Genomic DNA, 20,015 nt, shown 5'->3' on the forward strand with positions numbered 1-20,015 from the left:
ATAGTCAGTCACGAAGATGTGACAAACGTAGATTCGTTTGCCCGGTTTTGAAAAGCGTTCAGGACTTTTACCCGCCCAATTAACCGTCGCCAGATGGATAGGGATCTAGACAGTTGACCATGACTTTTGTGCTCATCCTCCAGCTGGCGTGTGGCGTGCTAGCACGCCCATTTCAGATGATGTGGAACAATTTCGCACGTGTGTGCCAAAGCCGCCACTCGTCGGCTATAAAACGGTCGATCGAGCATGCCACGCAAGCAGCACAACTACTGCTGCGGCGAAGTCTGCAAGAAATTAAGCAAAGAGATGGCCATGGCGGCCAGAAGCAGCCTACCGCCGGCGGCGGTGCTCATCTTAGTAGCCTGCTTGTTCTGCTGTTACGCCTCCACCACCGTCTCCTCCCAAGAAGCCTCATCGTCCGACGGCTTCCTCGAATGCCTCTCGGCGAGCATCCCCAGCCAGCTCGTGTTCACGCGGAGCTCGCCGTCGTTCACGGCGCTGCTGAGGTCCTCCATCCGCAACCCCAAGTTCTTCAAGCCCGCCATGGTGCGGCCGCACTACATCGTCACACCCACGAACGCCTCCCACGTGCAGGCCGCCGTGGCCTGCGGCCGCCGGAGCGGGGTGCGCCTCCGCGTGCGCAGCGGCGGCCATGACTACGAGGGCCTCTCGTACCGGGCCGTGCGCAACGAGACGTTCGCTGTGCTTGACCTGTCCAGCCTCCAACGCGGATTTTGTACCGCCCGGCGGGACGTACCACCCTCGATGGACGGTATCGAACTAGCCACATCTGCGCTGAGATTCGTTTACCGTTTGGGCGATTAACCAACGTGGACAAGATAACCAGATCAATTTGCCAGCGCGGCCAGTGTGCTTTCACGCAACGGTCAACACAGCACTGACAGAACTCATTCCCGATTCACACGTATCCAGTTCATCGGGATTGGCTTCCAATGGAAGCATCCTAGGCCGCCGTATAGACAAGAATAGATCGGGATTTGTTCATCCCTCTCATCCGCCTCCGGGGTTGGCTTCCAATGGAAGCATCCTAGACCATATACGCAAGAAAGAGATCAGGATTTGTTCATCCTCATCCGCTATGGATCCAATTCAGAGCAGCCTAGCTCAGGGCACTTCGAGAGACCAGCAGTGCAGTAAGCGGATAGCCGCTGACTTCATCCCGGCCGCCGGCGAACCTACAATTACCTGGCAACAAGGGGATGCACATGTCGCCATTGTTGCTGCGATTGCCGAGAAAGACCCTCTCCAAGTTCAGCAAGGCGATTGCCAAGCTCTGGACTGCAGTACAAGGACAGGAACACTTACCAATTCCACTAGCTCCCCAACGACGGGACAAAAAGGTAAGATTCGTCACCACACTCTATGAAGCAAAAAAAGGAACTCATCTGCATGAGATTTCCCACTCAAACAAAGCATAATTCTTGGTAAATTCGAGTGCAACAGAGTGCCTGCTAATTGAACCCATAATACTCTAATGTGCTGAATTATTGCATACTATTTTGCAAGAATACGGCTGTAGTATAGTAAATGGCACCATCACAATAACACCTATATTTCCCCACTCATGCCACTACACCAATTATCAACACCAAGTTAGTCCAATTGAATTAAGTAGCATGGCCCTAGTTTCATTTTTCTAATCTAGCATTCAGACGGGCGTGAAGGGAGGGGCCAGATTACAGAATTGTTCCAGCAGAAGAAACAGCAATGATAAAGGCCCTGCGCCGTGCAAGCATGTCACCGGGTGAAGCGATCTTCTTTCCACATGAGGGTACAATATTTAACAGTCGTGAAGAAGCGAGGGATTTCTACAACCTCTACTCATGGGAAAAAGGGTTTGGAGTTCGATTTGGCAGAGGAAGGAAAAATGACAGCAAGTACCAAACAAAACTAGATATTGTTTGCTCATGCGAGGTAAACATGATACTGATATTCAACCTAGCACTCATACTCACTAAGAAAAATGTCATGTGTGGGAAATAACATACATTGAATTGTCTATGAAATACGACTTGCAGGGACTCAACAAGAACAAGAGGTCAGCATCGATTAGAACAGATTGCAAGGCAATGATTAGACTGAACAGGCGAAGCGATCATTCCTGGTACATAAGCAGAGTGAATGACACCCACAACCATCGCCTCACATAAGCTTACAGTGAGAACAAGCATTGGAAATCTCACAGCTATATAGACCCTAGCACAAAGGATCTCATAAAGAAGTTACGGGAGAACAACATCAGCCTTGGAAGAATATGCAATATATTAGGAGCAACAGATGGGGGCTCAAGATCAGGAATGAGAAAGGAATCTGTGAGATCAATTTGTGCAAAGATGGCTCAGGAGAACATGCGAGATGACATAGGCAAAACACTGAAGCTCCTAGACACCATGAAGGAGACTGACCCAGGGTTGGAGGTCAGATTTCAACTCGACGAAGATGGAAGGCTAAAATCAATGTTGTGGTGCACAGGGAAGAATAGGATAGACTACTCTAGTTTTGGTGATGCCATAACCTTTGACACCACATACCGCACAAACCAGTACAGCCTACCATTTGGTCTATTCATGGGCATTAACAATCACTTCCAATCTATCGTTCTTGGTGGGTTGCTCCTGACATCAGAGAAGACAGCAGACTTCTAGTGGGCATTTGCCAATTTCATCTCCATAATGGGCGCTGGGCGGCAAGGCACCAATTACCATGTTAACAGATAAACCAGGCTGAAACACCCTTCATGCATTCGCACCACTGCACACACACCACTTGAATAATAAAAATGGTAAATTGGTCCATTTCAGCTTAATCTTAATCATTCTTCTATTTGCATGAAACCCATAATCCATCTATAGCCTGACATGATTCATTTATACCTTTGTTCAAACTAAATAAACATACAAATCTAACCAAGTTTTCTTTCACTACTCCATCCAGACCAATGCGCAGCAATGGCTATGGCGATGAAATCAACAATGAAAGAGACAAGACATAGATGGTGCCGGTGGCATGTTCTGAAAAATGCTAAGGACAGGCTAGGAAAGGTGTACTCAAAGCACAAAGGGTTCAAGCATGAATTCAACAAATTGGTAACTGATGAGATAGATATAACCAAGTTTGAAAGGACATGGGATACTCTGGTGAAAAAATACAAGCTGTCAAAGAACATGTTCTTAAAGCGGCTATTCAAGTACCGAGAAAAATGGGCAAAACCATACTTCATGGGTATCTTTTGTGCAGGAATGACAAGCACACAGAGGAGTGAGAGCGCCAACCATATGTTGAAAAGATTCATCCAGCGAGCCGCGCCAATGCACCTATTTGTTGCCAAGTTCAATGAATTTCAAAGTGATCGAAATGACCAGGAATCAAAGGAGTCATTTGTCACAAACCAGGTAATGCCTAAAAATGATGGAACCACCAGTCTTATTAGCAGTGATCTCCACACACAAAAAAATCAATCTAGTGTGTTGTAGCCTTAAAAAGCATGCATGTTTATTTTTTCTTATGATCATGATCAGGTACCCCGCAAACTGAGAGTCGGTATTCCAATAGAAAATCATGCTAACACAATTTATACAAGGGCTATGTATGAGAAATTCTACGATGAGCTCTTTGAATCAGGGAGATTTGCCATAACCTCAAAGATTAGTGAATCTGAATATCTCGTGACTGATACAAAACAAGACACTGAGGAAGCTACAACCCAATTCACCCTCACATTGCAAGGCACATCCAAGATAACATGCCAATGTGGCCTGTTTGAGCATATGGGGATGCTTTTCCGTCATGCACTTAAGGTAATTAATCCATTTGAAAATTCAATCATCTGCAAAGTGATTTGTCCATTAAAGATAAGCAAATAGATTATCATTGCTTCCCAAAAAATTGGTAGGTACTTGTACACCTAGACAGGCCGGAGATACCTGCTGGAAACATAATGAGAAGATGGACAAAGGATGGCTTAGAACATTCGCTCTCAGTAGACACGAAGGCGACCATGGCTGCTCATAACGACAATATACGCAAGAAACTCCTACTCACTAGAGTTTTCGAAATTGCCAACAAGGAAGCCATGTTGAGTGAGACAGCATTCCATCAAGCTATGGAAGCAATGAAAGACTCTACGAATCCACCTTTGGAACCAGCCCTTGCAGATATCACAAATACATCAACACCAGCCATCACTGAAGTGCGCCCAACAGCATGCCCACCTCGGACCATGCTTGGTGGCAGGCCGCCAAACACTGGCCTACAATCTTGGCTCGCAAGCAGAAAAAGATCCAGCAATAAAACAGCAAACTCCGCATCAGCTTTAGTTGCGGACTGGCTAGATGAAGAGAATCCTCCCACTAAGAAGAGGCGGTCAATTTCAGACATTCTATACACGTGACCTGTCCCACTTATATCAGTATAAATGGAAGATCAGACATAACAAGGCCCAAAATACTGTCTATCAGAACCATATTTATGTTATTGACTAGCCCATCAACATTATGCAAGTACATGTGTTGATTAACCTTTAGGACTGCTATGCATGTACTTGACTTGTACTGTCCGCCATTCTACTCAATTCGACATTGCTGTATCATGAATGAAACTTGTTCTGTTAGGAGTTGCTATCATGTTGCAGTTTATTTGATACATTCCTGACCGATGTAGAATCAATTGTATATATGGCATAACACGGGGAATGATCCAATCATTCACTTGACAATTGGATAGCAAAACTTCTCAAAAACCACGCTACAAAATAATTAAAAAGCATGTATACGTGTTGTCAACCATTGACAAATCTATGTACATCTGCCAATACCAATTATTATGTACCACCAAAACATGATCGTGTAAGTTACTGCTTTTTCATGGACATATAAGGATATCACATTCAAATACCAGTTCCATTGGTCACAACCACATGGTGGGCTAACTTTAGAATATATTAAACTGAATACATATACAAGTTTACACAGGTTCACCTTCTTGTCATGATAAAATATAAACTTACATTTCCTCGATACGACTAGTGTTAATACAACGCTGCAACACAGCCTCTCCATAAGAACAAAACCAAATCCCATAATCTGCTCACAAATGTCCCATCTCCATCACCACGCACCCCCCCCCCCCCCCCCCCCCAAACCAGCAACAATCACCGGCAAATGTAGACCCCAATGCAACAAAACTGCAATCTTTTCGATGCCTGCTTCACCAGTAGTGACCCATTGTTACAGTCCAGCATTTGAGTGATTCCCGCATCAGGTAGCATAGGCAGACCATCAGACAATCTAACCCCTCTGCATTGCACACATCCAGTTCGTCACTCCTAGAGAACCCACAATCATAAGTTCCCTTGTCAGCATGGCCATAGATACATGCAGAAAAACAATCCTTCCCTGCAGCAAGATCAGACACATGCACTAATCCTCCATCAATGATACCCTAAGGCTGCCACTTCATACTGCTAGCAAATGAAGATTTCCCCAGGATGGAAACATTTCCCTTTCCTACTTCCTCCAACTCCAAATATCACTCGACTCCATGAAACCACCTAGACAGCAAAAAAAAACAACAAAATACAGACCCTCATATGTGAAACAAAATTTAAAAGCAGCTGCTTAAAATCTGAGATGCACATTAACACAGTTACCTGGTTCAGTTAGATCAGAGCAAACAAAACTGCTCCTTTGCTACTTCCAACATACATACAACAGTGGAGTTCACATCAAATATAATACTAATAATGCCACTGTCAAAGGTAACACACACTAATCTCATTATACAGTGACCCAACTGCCTACAGCATTTAAAAAACCTCTTAATAAAGAACACCATATATATATACGCAATTTTAAAAAGAAATGAGCCATGAAACACAGGACAAATGCTGATGGTGTTGCAGGATGCATGAGTATGATGATTACACGAGAGTAACTAGGACTGGGTAGCCATGAAACTCAGGATAAAGGATGGAAATATAAAGTGCGATGTTTCTGAAATCAGAAAAAAAATGCAAATGTATAAGACAACAGAGAGGCAGGGTTTGATTTTAGAAGCATCATATAAAACAAAAATATCTTAAAATAACAGTTACCAATAGCCCACTGCATTTTGAAGTAGATGACAAGGTGAAGATACTCACTGTAAGTGCAAGGAGGTGGACATTTGGATTTTTGTGTCCAATTCATTTTTTTAGCACCTTCACAACATCTTTTGATTCCCTGTTACAAAGAATGACATGAAGCATCAATAATTAACAGATAGTAGAACACCAACGGAAATAAATGAATTCTATTGTTTTTATGAGAAAAAAAAGTACATGTATGTATGCTAGAATCCTACATGTCAGATTATTTGTTTGAGTCAGGTGTACTATTTGACACGGAGTCACAATCACTCACCACAAACCAAATAAAACAAATTACACTCATATATGGTTAAATTGCTTGGCAGCAGATTTCTAGCCTCAAAACAGACATATACAAAATTTCGTATGTCGACCAAACCATTTGACTTGTACTGGACCACAAACGGTTTCCTGACTAGCGACTAGCGACAGCCACTAGCTAATTACTAACTTTGGTCATTGTAAAATTGACAGTTTGGTTCATTTTGCTGCCTGTACATAGACAATTGACGGGATAAAAACGAGTCAATGTTTATACCAGTCTGGCAAATCAAAGCTACATAGGATGCAAAAGGCCCCCTCTACTTCAGAATAGTATAAATGTATAATGTGGTTTTGTTGCCTCACCCAATCAAGCAATGAAGAACAAGGCATGAACGAGCAGCGACCGGTAATTCTGAATTCTCCAATTGTCATTCAACGCTGACACATGAGAAACTACTCTAATCGTCCTTAGGGGATTAGAATGGTAATTGATCGTAGATAGAAACCAGATTCAGCGCCCGCGACCCATGATCCTGGCAGGCAGCCGGCCCGATTACATCCTAATAATTGAAGCATTCAACAGTTTGGCATCATCACCCTCAAATTAGCCTGCCACCATTTCCGGGATAGCGAAATCACGCCTTCTCGCGATACAAAAATTCATTTAACCACGAAAACAAGGCCACATGAAGACGGCCGTCACAACCCCCTCGCCGGGAAGATCAGGCACCGAATGCATCAAATCTGACAGCACGACAACATCGAATCCTCGGCCCTAACGGGCGGAATCTGGGTAGGATCTGTTGATAGTAATCCTTGGGTGCTAGATTGGTGCTTTCCTAGTTTAGCAAATGGCTTATTTTAGAAAGTTAGTGTGTGATTGCACTGATTGTGCTCGGCCGGATTGAGAGGGCCAAATTACTTTCCCTGTAATCTGTTATATAAGCATAGCAATAGACCATGGAAAAGCTGCCAAGTTTGACAGCACCAAAACAAGATTGTGTCCTCTGTGTTCGCTTGAGTTTTGTGTTGGTCGTGAGCTCGTCGGCGACGTAATCCGCGTCGTCTCTCCGGCGTGTTCCTGACATTTGGCATCAGAGCCAGTTTTCGGACCGGGGACTGATGGGTGACGAGAAGAAGCCGAGTGACAAGCTCGCCAACAGCTCCGCCGGCGATGGCGTTGTGATCCAGCGGGTGATTCGTGAGGTGAGCGGCGGGAGTAGCTACCCCCGTCCTCACCAAGACCAATTACTCCGACTGGGCACTGCTGATGAAGGTGAAGTTAAAGGCGAGGTCGCTCTGGAACATCGTCGAAAAGGGGGGGGGCGACGAGCATGACGAGATGATGGCGCTCAAAGCTCTCTGCAGTGCGGTGCCGCCGGAGATGGTGCCCGCCATCGTCGGCAAGGATTCGGCAAAGGAGGCCTGGAAGACCATCGCCGAGATGCGGGTCGATAGCGAACGCGTCAAGAAAGCGTCCGCGGAACAACTCCGCGGAAGTTCGATATGGCGACGTTCGGCGAAGGCGAGTCCATTGAGGACTACGCGCTGCGCATCAACAGCATGGCGTCAACCCTCGCCACGCTCGGCGATCCAGTCGAGGAAGGAAAGATTGTTGGTAAGATCATGCGGAGCGTTCCACCACGCTTCAAACAGATCGTGATCTCGATTACCACGCTCCTTGACATGACGACCCTCACCGTCTCCGATCTGGTGGGGCGGCTGAAGGCGGCAGAGGACGCCTTCGAGGAGGCTCCGGGGTCGCTGCAACACGACGGGCGCCTCTACCTCATGGAGGAGGAGTGGGACGCCCTGCGGAAGAAGCGGGAGGCGGAGAACTACTCCGGCGGCGGCACAAGTGGCAGCTCAGGGCGTCGCAGAGGAGGACGACGCGGGCGCAGCCGTGGGCATGGAGGCCGGTCGTCGGGTGGGCCGTCATCGGGTAAGCCCACTGGTGATGAATGCAGGAGGTGTGGCAAGTTAGGCCACTGGGCCCGCGACTGCCCCTCGCGGCCCAAGAAGGAGCAGGCCCACACCGTCCAGGAGGATGAGGAGGCGTCGCTCCTCCTCGTCAAGGTCTCCCCGACCATCCTCCATTCATCGCCGCCGCAATCCACTTCGGCACCGCCGATTGGATCCCCGTCGACCACCTCCCCGACGGCGATTCCGCTGCCACATGCTGCCCTGCCACTACAGAGGCCGGGGCAGGCACATGGTGGTGGTAATCATGGAGCGGCGGAGGTGGGATTCGGATCTCAGACCGAGATCCGGGAGCAGAAGGTGCTCGCCCAGCTCGGAGAGGTGGAGGAGCGCGGGGCGGAGACGTGGGTCCTGGACACCGGGGCAACCAACCACATGTCCGGGTCCAGGGCCGCCTTCACCAAGTTGGACACGGCGGTGCTGGGCACCGTGCGTTTCGGCGACGACTCGGCGGCGCGCATCGAAGGCCGCGAGACGGTCACGTTCGTCTGCAAGAACGGTGAGCTTCGCTCGTTCGACGGGGTCTACTTCATTCCCCGGCTGACGACGAACATCATGAGCATCGGGCAGCTCGAAGAGGTCGGGTACAAGATCGAGATAGGCTCTGGGGTCATGAGGGTCCGAGAGCCTGGCGGCCAACTACTGTCAAGGGCGCCGCGGGCGGCAAACCGGCTGTACCTGCTCCACCTCAAGATGGCACAGCCGGTGTGCCTGGCGATGCGCGGGTGCGACGACGAGGTGGCGTGGCGCTGGCACGAGCGCTTCGGCCACGTCAACATGGCCGCGCTCCGGAAGCTGGCTCGGGAGGAGCTGGTTCGAGGGCTGTCGGAGCTCGGACAGGTGGAGAGGGTCTGCGAGGCATGCCAGGCAGGCAAGCAGAGGTGCATATCCTTCCCGGCGCAAGCAGAGTACCGTGCACGGGAGCTCCTGGAACTGGTGCACGGGGACCTTTCCGGTCCCATCACGCCGGCGACACCAAGGGGCAACAGGTACTTCTTGCTGCTGGTGGATGACCTGAGCAGATACATGTGGGTAGCCGCAATTCCTTCAAAGGATCGTGCTGCGGCTGCCATCAAGGAGATCCAGGCGCGGGCAGAAGGCGAGTCTGGAGTCAAGCTGAAGGTACTCCGAACTGATCGAGGGGGTGAATTCACCTCGATAGAGTTCGTGGAGTACTGCATGGCGGACGGCGTTCACCGGCAGCACACCGCGCCCTATAGTCCACAACAGAACGGCGTGGTCGAATGCCGGAATGGGACTGTGGTGGCCACAACCAGGAGCATGCTCAAAGCGAAGGGGCTGCCTGGCTGGTTCTGGGGCGAGGCGGTAAGCACGGCGGTGTATGTGCTGAACAGGTGCCCGACGAAGAGTGTGGACGGCATGACGCCGTTCGAGGTGTGGCACGGGAAGAAGCCGGCTGTGCACCACCTCAAGACGTTCGGCTACATCGTCTACGTCCGCAACACTCGACCTCACCTGTCGAAGCTGGAGGATCGTGGCCGCAAGATGATCTTCATCGGCTACGAGCGTGGGACGAAGGCGTACCGTGCCTACGATCCCATCACCAAGAGCGTCCATGTGACGCGGGATGTTGTCTTCGACGAGCAAGCCCAGTGGAACTGGGCAACCAGCAGCAGCTCTAGCGTGTAGGACGGCGATGACGATGTGTTCACGGTGGAGTACTCCATCGTGGGCCAGGGACCTCCGACGGCTGCTGAGGGTGCTGTCGAGGCACCTTGGGAGGCCCCTGCGGACGGTGACACGACACCGCCACCATCGCCACACGCCGCTGCTGGAGAGGCGTCAGGAGGTTCCGGCGGGGCGCAGGCAGTGGAGTTTGCCTCGCCACCCACCGGCGGCGATGACAATCTGGACGCTGACCATGATGAGGAGGCTCCGCTCCAGTTCTGGAAGATCGAAAACATCCTCGGGCCGACATCACCGCTCGGGTTCGCGCCGCGAGCACTGCTGATGGAGGAGCTGCACGCAGTGAGCCCCGATGAGCCAGCCTCATTTGCTGAGGCAGAGCGCTGCCCAAGCTGGAGGAAGGCGATGATGGAGGAGATGGAGTCGATTGAGGACAATCAGACTTGGAGCCTTGCTGATCTCCCGCCTGGAAGGCGAGCGATTGGGCTGAAGTGGGTCTTCAAGGTCAAGAGGGATGAACACGGGGCGGTGTCCAAGCACAAGGCACGTCTCGTGGTGAAGGGAAACACGCAGCAACACGGCATCGACTACGATGAGGTGTTCGCTCTGGTGGCGCGACTGGACTCGGTGCGCCTGCTCATCGCCCTTGCGGCGCACGAGGGGTGGGAGGTGCACCACATGGACGTCAAGTCGGCGTTCCTGAACGGCGATCTGCAGGAGGAGGTATACGTGGAGCAGCCTGCTGGTTTCGTCATCACTGGCAAGGAACACAAGGTGTTCAAGCTGCGGAAGGCCCTGTACGGACTGCAGCAAGCGCCGCGTGCCTGGAACGCAAAGCTGGACGACACGCTGCTGTCGCTCGGCTTCAGGAGGAGCCCCTCGGAGCATGCCATCTACATCAGGCCGAACCAGGGCGCACAGCTGGTGGTCAGGGTGTACTTCGATGACCTGGTTATCACCGGCAGCAGCAGCGACAACATCAAGCGGTTCAAGAAGGAGATGGCAGCTGCGTTCAAGATGAGTGATCTTGGTCTGCTTCACTACTACCTCGGCATTGAAGTGAAGCAGGGCGCGAGTGGCATCTCGCTCAGCCAAGGTGCTTATGCTGCGAAGATCCTGGAGAGAAGCGGCATGGCAGGGTGTAATCCCTGCCAGGTGCCCATGGAGACGCGTCTGAAGCTGAGCAAGTTCAGTTCAGAGCCACTGGTGGACACAACAGCATACCGGAGCATCGTTGGGAGCCTGAGGTACTTGGTCAACACTCGCCCTGACCTTGCGTTTGCTGTTGGATATGTGAGTCGCTTCCTGGAGGAGCCACACAAGGATCATCTCATGGCAGTGAAGCATATCCTGCGCTATGTGGAGGGAACCAAGAACTGGGGTCTCTGGTTCAGCAGGAAGAAGGAGAAGGAGGCTCATCTAACGGGTTTCAGTGACAGCGATTATGTTGGGGATGTCGATGCTAGGAAGAGCACGACAGGGGTGATATTCTTTCTCAGCAGCAGCCCAGTCACCTGGCAGTCTATGAAGCAAAAGGTGGTGGCGCAGTCAAGCTGCGAGGCTGAATACATTGCAGCTGCTAATGCTGTTTGTCAGGCATTGTGGCTAGCCAGAGTGCTAGCTGAGGTGCAGGGATCAGCACCAAGAGCACCAATGCTGAGGGTGGACAATAAGTCCGCCATTGCTTTGATGAAGAATCCAGTACTCCACGGCCAGAGTAAGCACATTCAAGTGAAGTACCACCTGGTCCGGGAGTCTGTTGAAGAAGGTCTGATCGAGGTAGAGTTCATCAGGAGCGAAGAACAGCTGGGCGACATTCTGACGAAGCCGCTGGGCAAAACCAAGTTCCATGAACTTCGTTCTAAGATTGGCCTGATTGATGTATGCAGTTCGCACCACAAGGCTTAGGAGGAGATTGTTGATAGTAATCCTTGGGTGCTAGATTAGTGCTTTCCTAGTTTAGCAAATGGCTTATTTTAGAAAGTTAGTGTGTGATTGCACTGATTGTGCTCGGCCGGATTGAGAGGGCCAAATTACTTTCCTTGTAATCTGTTATATAAGCATAGCAATAGACCATGGAAAAGTTACCAAGTTTGACAGCACCAAAACGAGATCATGTCCTCTGTGTTCGCGTGAGTTTTGTGTTGGCCGTGAGCTCGCCGGCGACGTGATCCGCATCGTCTCTCCGGCGTGTTCCTGACAGGATCGGGGTGAGAGAAGAGAGGGAGGGTACCCGGGGTCGCGGTTGCAGATGGCTCTCCATGTTCTTGGCCCAGCATGGAGCTCCGGGCGGATGAGCATGTCGATGGTGGCCGTGCACCTTGGAGACCGTCATGGCGAGGGGTGGCTCCGACAGGGGCAACGGCGGCCGCTGGCTGCTCGGGACTGGCGTTGCAACGGCTGCCGGGAACCACCTCCGCCACCACCATCACTGCTGCAGCAGGTTCCTAGTTTTACCCCTTTTTTTCTCTAGTGTGCCGTAGAAGGAAGAGCCGAAGAGCGGAAGAGGGAAGATGATGAAAATGGGAATGTAGTGTGAACACGGATCCTAGTATATGTTTGACTGGCAGCTTTAATCACTCAACGTCCAGCCATGTCAGCATTGTTTAACACTCTCTCTCCGGCCACGCAAGCAAATATCACTTATCTCGAGGCGTGTATCTACGGTCGCCGAAATGGGTGGTACCTGCCATCCAGCGGCACCAGAACATTGCCGGGCGGCATCGGCATACTGCTGCGCAAGTACGGCCTCGCCGCCGACAACGTCCTGGACGCCCTGCTGGTGGACGCCAGGGGCCGGCTCCTGGACAGGGACGCCATGGGGCCCGACGTCTTCTGGGCCATCCGGGGCGGCGGCGGCGAGAGCTTCGGCGTCATGCTGTCGTGGCAGGTGCGCCTCGTGCCCGTCCCGCCGACGGTCACGGTGTTCAACGTCCCGGTGACCGCCGGCCAGGGCGCCGTCGACATCGTCACGCAGTGGCAGCAGGTCGCGCCGGCGCTGCCGGACAACCTCATGATCCGGGTCGTCGTCCAGCAGCAGACGGCCAACTTCCAGTCCCTGTTCCTCGGCACGTGCGACGCACTACTGCCGGTAATGAGCAGCCGCTTCCCGGAGCTGGGGTTCAACTGCAGCTACTGCAGGGAGATGACATGGATCCAGTCCGTGCCCTACATCCACCTCGGCAGCGGCTCCACCGTGGAGGACCTCCTCAACCGGACCACCTCGGCGCCCGTCTTGACCAACGGGTACAAGGCGACGTCGGACTACGTCCGGCGAGCCATCCCCCGCGACGCGTGGGCCGCCATCTTCGCCAAGCTCGGGCAGCCCAACGCGGCACTCACGATCCTGGTCCTGGACCCCCTACGGCGCGGCGATCAGCGCCGTGCCGGAGGCGGCGACGCCGTACCCGCACCGTGCCGGCGTGCTGTACAACATCCAGTACATGAACTTCTGGTCCATGGCCGCTGGGGACGGGGCGGTGCAGACCAGGTGGATCAGGGACCTGTACGCGTTCATGGCGCCGTACGCGAGCAAGAACCCCAGGGAGGCCTACTTCAACTACAGGGACCTCGACCTGGGGAGGAACATCGTCGTGGGCAACGTCAGCAGCTACGAGGCCGGCAAGGTCTGGGGCGAGAAATACTTCAAGGGCAACTACAAGAGGCTCGCTCTGGCCAAGGGCAAGATCGACCCTGACGACTACTTCAGGAACGAGCAGAGCATCCCGCCTCTTGCGCAGAACAAGTGATCGATGATTCAAAACGGCGCGCCCACCATGGTCAAAACGAATTTAGTTTGAGTGCTGGCCACTTCCTTTAGAAAAATTCATAAAATTTGACTGTATATCTACATGTATTATTTGTATGATCTTTAATTAGAAAGTTTTATAAAATTACACAACATGACAGTGTGCAAGTTTAGCACAAAACTCTGCATTTTTTTTAAAAAAAGATTGTAGGAGCACTGCACTGTCATTTAAGATAGGAGAAACAAGTAGCGTCTTATATAGTCGATATTACATAAAAGGCCGAGAACTCTAACACTGAAAAAAAGGAAAGAAACAAGTAAAAACTAAGATACATGTAGAAACTAGGGCAGCTCTGGCCCTCCGCAGGCCAACTTTCTTGTGTGAACTTCCATCTTGATCTCATGCATTACGTCTGCTGGTGTACCTTGTTTGTGATCATTGTTTGTGATCAAACACTCGGCGATTTCGCTCTTTCCAGATGTTCCAAGCACAGTACATCGTCAAAGCAGCTTTGACCCTCCTTGTCTTCCTTGGCAGCTGTGCAAGTTCCTTTTGCCACCAGTCAATAATCTCTGAACTCAATTGTGGGGGGCGTACTAGTTGCTGGGTCCAGATTGCCATTTTCTCCCACACCAGCTGTGCAAATTGACAGTTCAAAACTAGATGTGTCGCTGTCTCCTGCTCCTGATTACATAGAGGACAGACCGGGTTGCATGGCCATTGCCTCGCAGTCAGCTTATCTGCTGTTAGTAGCTTACATTGCACCAATAACTAGGCGAAAAATTTATGTTTGCCTTCTGATTCCGCCTTCCAGATTGAGTCTCCACTGAAAAAACTATAGGAGCCCTTGAATTGTACATAGTAAGCTGACTTAGGACGTGTTTAGTTCATCGCCCTGTAAACGCAAAATTATTTTGCGATTGAATCTTGCTAATTTGAAGTACTAAATGAAGTCTATTTATAAAACTTTTTGCATAGATGGGTTGTAAATCGCGAGACGAATCTAATGATGCTAATTAATCCATGATTAATCAATAATTAGCGGATGATTACTGTAGCATTACTGTAGCAAATCATGGATTAAGTAGGCTCGTTAGATTCGTCTCGCGATTTACAGCCCATCTATGCAAAAAATTTTGTAAAAAGACTTTATTTAGTACTTCAAATTAGTAAAATTCTATCGCAAAATTTTACATTTTTGTGTTTTTGCCTTTACGGGGTGGGAACTCCATCCGCCGTCCGCCGCCATGTGATCGTATCCGGTTCAGAGTTAAGCTGCACTTCCTGCACCATGAAAACTCTGCATTTAATGTGCCTTTGACATGGCTTCATCACTTGACCATATGAACTATTGATTGGTTGTTGGGAGGCCAAGAAGATTCAAATTCTCACTTCTGACCTCTCCAAGTTTGTTCTGATGGATTACGAGAGGCTGGGCCAGAATATAGTCTAAATTTAGAAGAGTACACGAAAAGGACAATTGAAATCAAAAGAAACTCCTCCCTGCTGGCTCATTTAGAACCAGAACAGTTCTAAAGTCCTCTCAGGCTCAACGATTGAGGGTGTGTTTAGATCCCACAAAAACCCCTCCAACATCCAAACTTTTCGTCACATCGAAACATTAAATATAGCAAATAATCCATGCATGGAGTACTAAATGTAGGTAAATAAAAAAACTAATTGCATAGTTTTGATGTACGTTGCGAGACGAATCTTTTGAGCCTAGTTAGGTCATGGTAGGACAATATTTACCACAAACAAACGAAAAGTGCTACAGTGCACTACAGTGTAGAGGCAAGCCATGGCATCACCCGTTCCTACAAATGCATTTTAGGGGCAGCTGATGGCATGGCCCACCCCTACAAATGGTTTCACACAAAAAAAAATATAACTTTTTCATATAATCTCGGATGAAGTCAAACTTTATATCAAAATTGTAGAGAATGATGAGATCTAAGACTTTGTAGTTGATCACTTTTTTATTTGAAATCATCTAATGGTCCCAAAAAATATAATAAGATCTCTAATAGCTATAACTATATAGTATCTCATATAACTTAAGTCATACTTTGAGGTTTCAATAATCTTAATCTTAATATACACTGAAATATACTTGACATTTTTTTGTTTTTATAGTTCACAATAACTATAGTGTAAAAGTTTCATATCTTTTTAATTTATTTTGCTATATATAAATAATTAAATAAAATTCAGATAAAATTAAAAAATATTTGTAGAAGCGGGTGATGCAAATCATATTATTTTTAGAGGCGGACGACCGCGCCACCCGCCCCTATAGATATTTTCACCTGCTCCCGCGAGCCTCCCAAACCCACCGCCCGCCTCCCACGTTCAAACATCCCCACCCACTCTCTAGCATCCCACGTTCAACATAAATAAAGTCATCCTCGTCCACCGACCGCACCACTACCAAGTCACCCAAGCTTATCTTCATCTATCTCTCTCATCTTGCTACCCATCCATTCATCTGGGTCTGGCACCCAGAGTCCTCACCACTGTGGCAGCGAGGCGGCATGGTGGCCCGTGGCCGACGGCGGGCAGGTCGGCACGGCGCAGGCGTCGCTCGGCCGTGAGTCTTCGGAGCGCGGCCCGGGAGGCGCGCGACCGTGGGTCTTCGGAGCGGGGCGTGGCGCAGCGGCCGCGGGTCTTCGCTGCGGACACGACGGCACGCGGCCAGGCAGCTCCTGGCATCCGCGGAGTGCGCGGTGGGTCAGCTCCCGGCATCGGTGGTGCACATGGCGCGTCGGGGCAGCTCGCGGCATCGGGTGTCCATCGGCGGGCCGCGACCCACGGCGGCAAGGCTGCTCGCGGCAGCGACACGATGGCGCGCAGGGGGCAGCTCCCGGCGTTCGCGAAGTGCACGGCGGGTCACCACCCGGCGTCGGCAGCGCGGACGGCGTCGCGCACGGCGGGGCAGACTCCCGGCGTCGGCGGTGCACACAACGCGTCGGGGCAGCTCGCGGCATTGGGTCTTCCGTCGGCGTGACGCGGCGCACGGCGGCGAGGCTGCTCACGGCAGCATGGCGGGGCAACTCGTGGTGGTGCGCACGTCGCAGCGTGGGGGCAGCTGCGGTGGCTGCCGGGCACGCGGCGGGCACGGCAGGGGCGGCCTCCGGCCCAGCGGCGTTGCCTACGTCGCCGGCCTCCGCACCTGCTTTTTTTTTGTTTTTTTAATCGGTCTCTAGGGGCAGGTGACCCATCACCCGCCCCTAAAACCGCCCTTAAAAATAAATTTGTAGGGGCAGGTGAGAATACATTTTCAAAGCACGTGCGTTACCTGCTCCTACAAACAGTTATTTTTAGCTGTGAAAAGTAAGGGCGGGTGCGGCATCCATTCCTAAAAATACCTTTTTACCTGCTCCTACAACTGTTTATGTAGTAGTGTTTGATCTCAACGTTCGTTTAGAGGACGATGACGACGGTGACATTCCCTTGGATCTCAACAAGCATAAAGCTGACGACGGCAATGCTAGTTTTGATCTCAACGAGCCTGTACATGATGAGCATGGCAACAGCACTACTCCTACCTCTTCTTGTCTAGTTGCATGTATTCTTCTCTTGTCGCTGAATTATCATGTTCTATTTTTTATAGGATTTGATTTGAACTTGCCAGTAGATGAATTTGGAGCTGTTGATTTTGATTATGTACAAAACCTAGCTGGTAAGCATGCCTATTATTTTGATTATGAATAAGTTTGTTTTTTTCCTATATTTAGATCATGCCGATCAAGTAAACCAACGGAAACATGATTATTCTGATCATGTTAGACAACAAGTGTACCAAGCACTGTTGATGAGAAGCAAGAATGGGAGACTAGACAAGCACGATACAAAGATTCGAACAGTTCAGCGCATATGGCAGCAAGGTAAAAATCAACTTGTTCAAAACATCCCAGTCAAGGTTCCTAATCTAAAAAAGGTAGAAGTGGCCGTAAAGCAATCCCTCTTGATTTGGAAAAATTGAGGAACATTCCTGTCCAACAAAGAATGACAATAAAAGATGTGTCTAATAGACTTGGTATTAGCAAATCTAGGATACAAAGGTATTTGAATATGGGTGTTCTTATGCGCCACTCTAGTAGCATCAAACGTTACCTCACTGATGCTAACAGGAAGACTAGGTTGAAGTGGTGCATTGACATGATTGACAAAGGTTTGCTTGATGATCCAAAGTTCAATGATTTTTTTGACTTTGTGTTTATTGATGAGAAGTGGTTCTACCTCCATCAAAAATCGGAGAGGTACTACTTGCTACCAGATGAAGATGAACCACATCATACCTACAAAAATAAGAACTACATCCCTAGGATCATGTTCTTGTGTGTGTGTGTGTGTGTGTGCTTGACCAAGATTTAGAAATAGAGAATGTGTGTTTGATGAAAAAATAGGTTGCTTTCCACTAGTCACTTTTGAACAAGATATTAGAGGAAGTCACAATCGCCTTCGTGGTGAGCAAGTAATCAAGCCAATCCAATCAATCACAAGAGATGTCATAAGAGATTTCATGATAAGTAGAGCGTTGCCTGCAATTAGAGAAAAGTGGCCAAGAGAAGATGTGCACAAGTCAATTTTCATACAACAAGATAATGCTCCTACTCATTTAAAAATGGATGATCCTCAATTTTGTGAGTTTACAAAGCAAGATGGGTTTGACATTAGGCTTATATGTCAGCCACCCAATTGTCCAGATTTTAACATTCTAGATTTGGGTTTCTTTCAAGCTATTCAATACAAGAAAAATGCTAAGACAATGCAAGAACTAATTCCAGTAGTGGAAGAGGTAAATGATCATCCATTTGATTGTTTCAATACAATGAAGATTCTAAGACAATGAAAGATCTAATTTTTTTACCAAATGTTTTGTAGGCATTCTTGGAGTACAGTCCATGGAAAGCAAACATGATATTTGTAACACTACAAACTGTTTTGAAGGAAACAATGAAGATTAAAGGTTGCAATAATATAAAGATTCCTCACATGCAGAAACAAAGACTAAAGGGGGAAGATAGGCTGCCATTGCAAATTCCTTGTGAAGCTTCATTGCTAGCTGAAGCCATCAGTAGTCTGCCTGCAAATTAGAAGATGCAATTTAGTTTATGCAAAAGATGTGCCGAATGCTTATGTATCTTAGTTTAAATGCATGTACCTTATTGTTCGTTGTTTGTTTCATCTTTGTTCGCCTAGGGACTGTTCTTTGCCTGCTTCATCTCCTCCAACTTCTTTACAACTTGTTCAGGCAGAATGATGGTCTCACCACGCATTTCAAGTTTCTCCACATCAGGAATGAAGAACTCACAATCAAACTTGTCCATGTCAAGGAAGAACCTTGCTGGGATGTCATAGTCTTCATGCAAAAGGCCACAACTGGCACACCTCTGAGCGTTGCGGCGAGCTTGGTAACAGGCTTCTCCGAAGATGCTGCTGGTGTGGAACATGCCGCAGCGAGGACAGTCCACCACCTTGTCGACGTCTGGCACCTCCTCGATGGAGTACGGCACCTCCTCGACGGTGTCCGGCACCTCCTCGACGGAGTCCGGCACCTGCTTGATGATGTCTAGCGGGTCGACGGTGTCCAGTGAGTCTCCGACGAGCACATCTACCGAGTCCTATGCCACCAGTGAGTCCGCGAACACCTCCTATGATCCCGCGATCACCTCCTCCGACCTGCAATCCATGGCGAACCCTAAATCCTAGCTATTTGCGGCGGCGGCGAGCTCTAAGCGGAGAAGAAGAAAAGGCGTGCATGCTCTGGCGTTGCTGGAGGGCACGCGGGGCGAGCTATGAATGCGGGCAAGTTATGATGGGGCTTGCACGCGTTGAATGTGGTGGCAGCGCAATGGACGGGCACGCAACGGGTAGAGACATGGGGCAGGCCAGGGGAAGTCGGGGCAAATTGCCAACGCGGAGAGCCAGGACGTCAAGTTTTGTGGAATCAGGCCAACAGCCCAGGACGTCAAGTTTTGTGAATATGGAGTACTGTTTATTGGTTCCCTAGATCATCAATAAATGCAAATGCATTGAAATAAGAAAAGTAACATCTACTCACTACGGGATTCAGCTTATTTGTCGTGTGCTAGAGGTACACGGCAAAGGCTTTATTGTGTGCTACACACGGTGAAGAGCTCATGCCAAACGCCGGCCGGCAAAGACACCTTTATCGTGGGCCCTTTTTCGAGCTGCATTTTTGACACTCGACAAAAAAGTGAATG

General features: G+C 49.6%; 1 protein-coding gene and 1 pseudogene across 1 annotated transcript; both read left to right on the plus strand.

Annotated features, from left to right (window-relative positions):
• The first annotated feature begins 12,629 nt into the window (after window positions 1-12,629).
• Window positions 12,630-13,785, plus strand: LOC120702150 (annotated as a pseudogene).
• Window positions 13,786-16,627: 2,842 nt separating this feature from the next.
• Window positions 16,628-18,968, plus strand: LOC120702151. Its single transcript, XM_039985904.1, has 4 exons — window positions 16,628-16,775; window positions 17,120-17,467; window positions 17,523-17,672; window positions 18,673-18,968. The coding sequence occupies exons 1-4, from the start codon at window positions 16,628-16,630 to the stop codon at window positions 18,753-18,755; spliced, it is 729 nt and encodes a 242-aa protein (XP_039841838.1). The 3' UTR covers window positions 18,756-18,968.
• The last annotated feature ends 1,047 nt before the right edge of the window (window positions 18,969-20,015 follow it).

Source organism: Panicum virgatum, chromosome 4K (assembly GCF_016808335.1).
Source record: "Panicum virgatum strain AP13 chromosome 4K, P.virgatum_v5, whole genome shotgun sequence".
NCBI lineage: Eukaryota > Viridiplantae > Streptophyta > Magnoliopsida > Poales > Poaceae > Panicum > Panicum virgatum.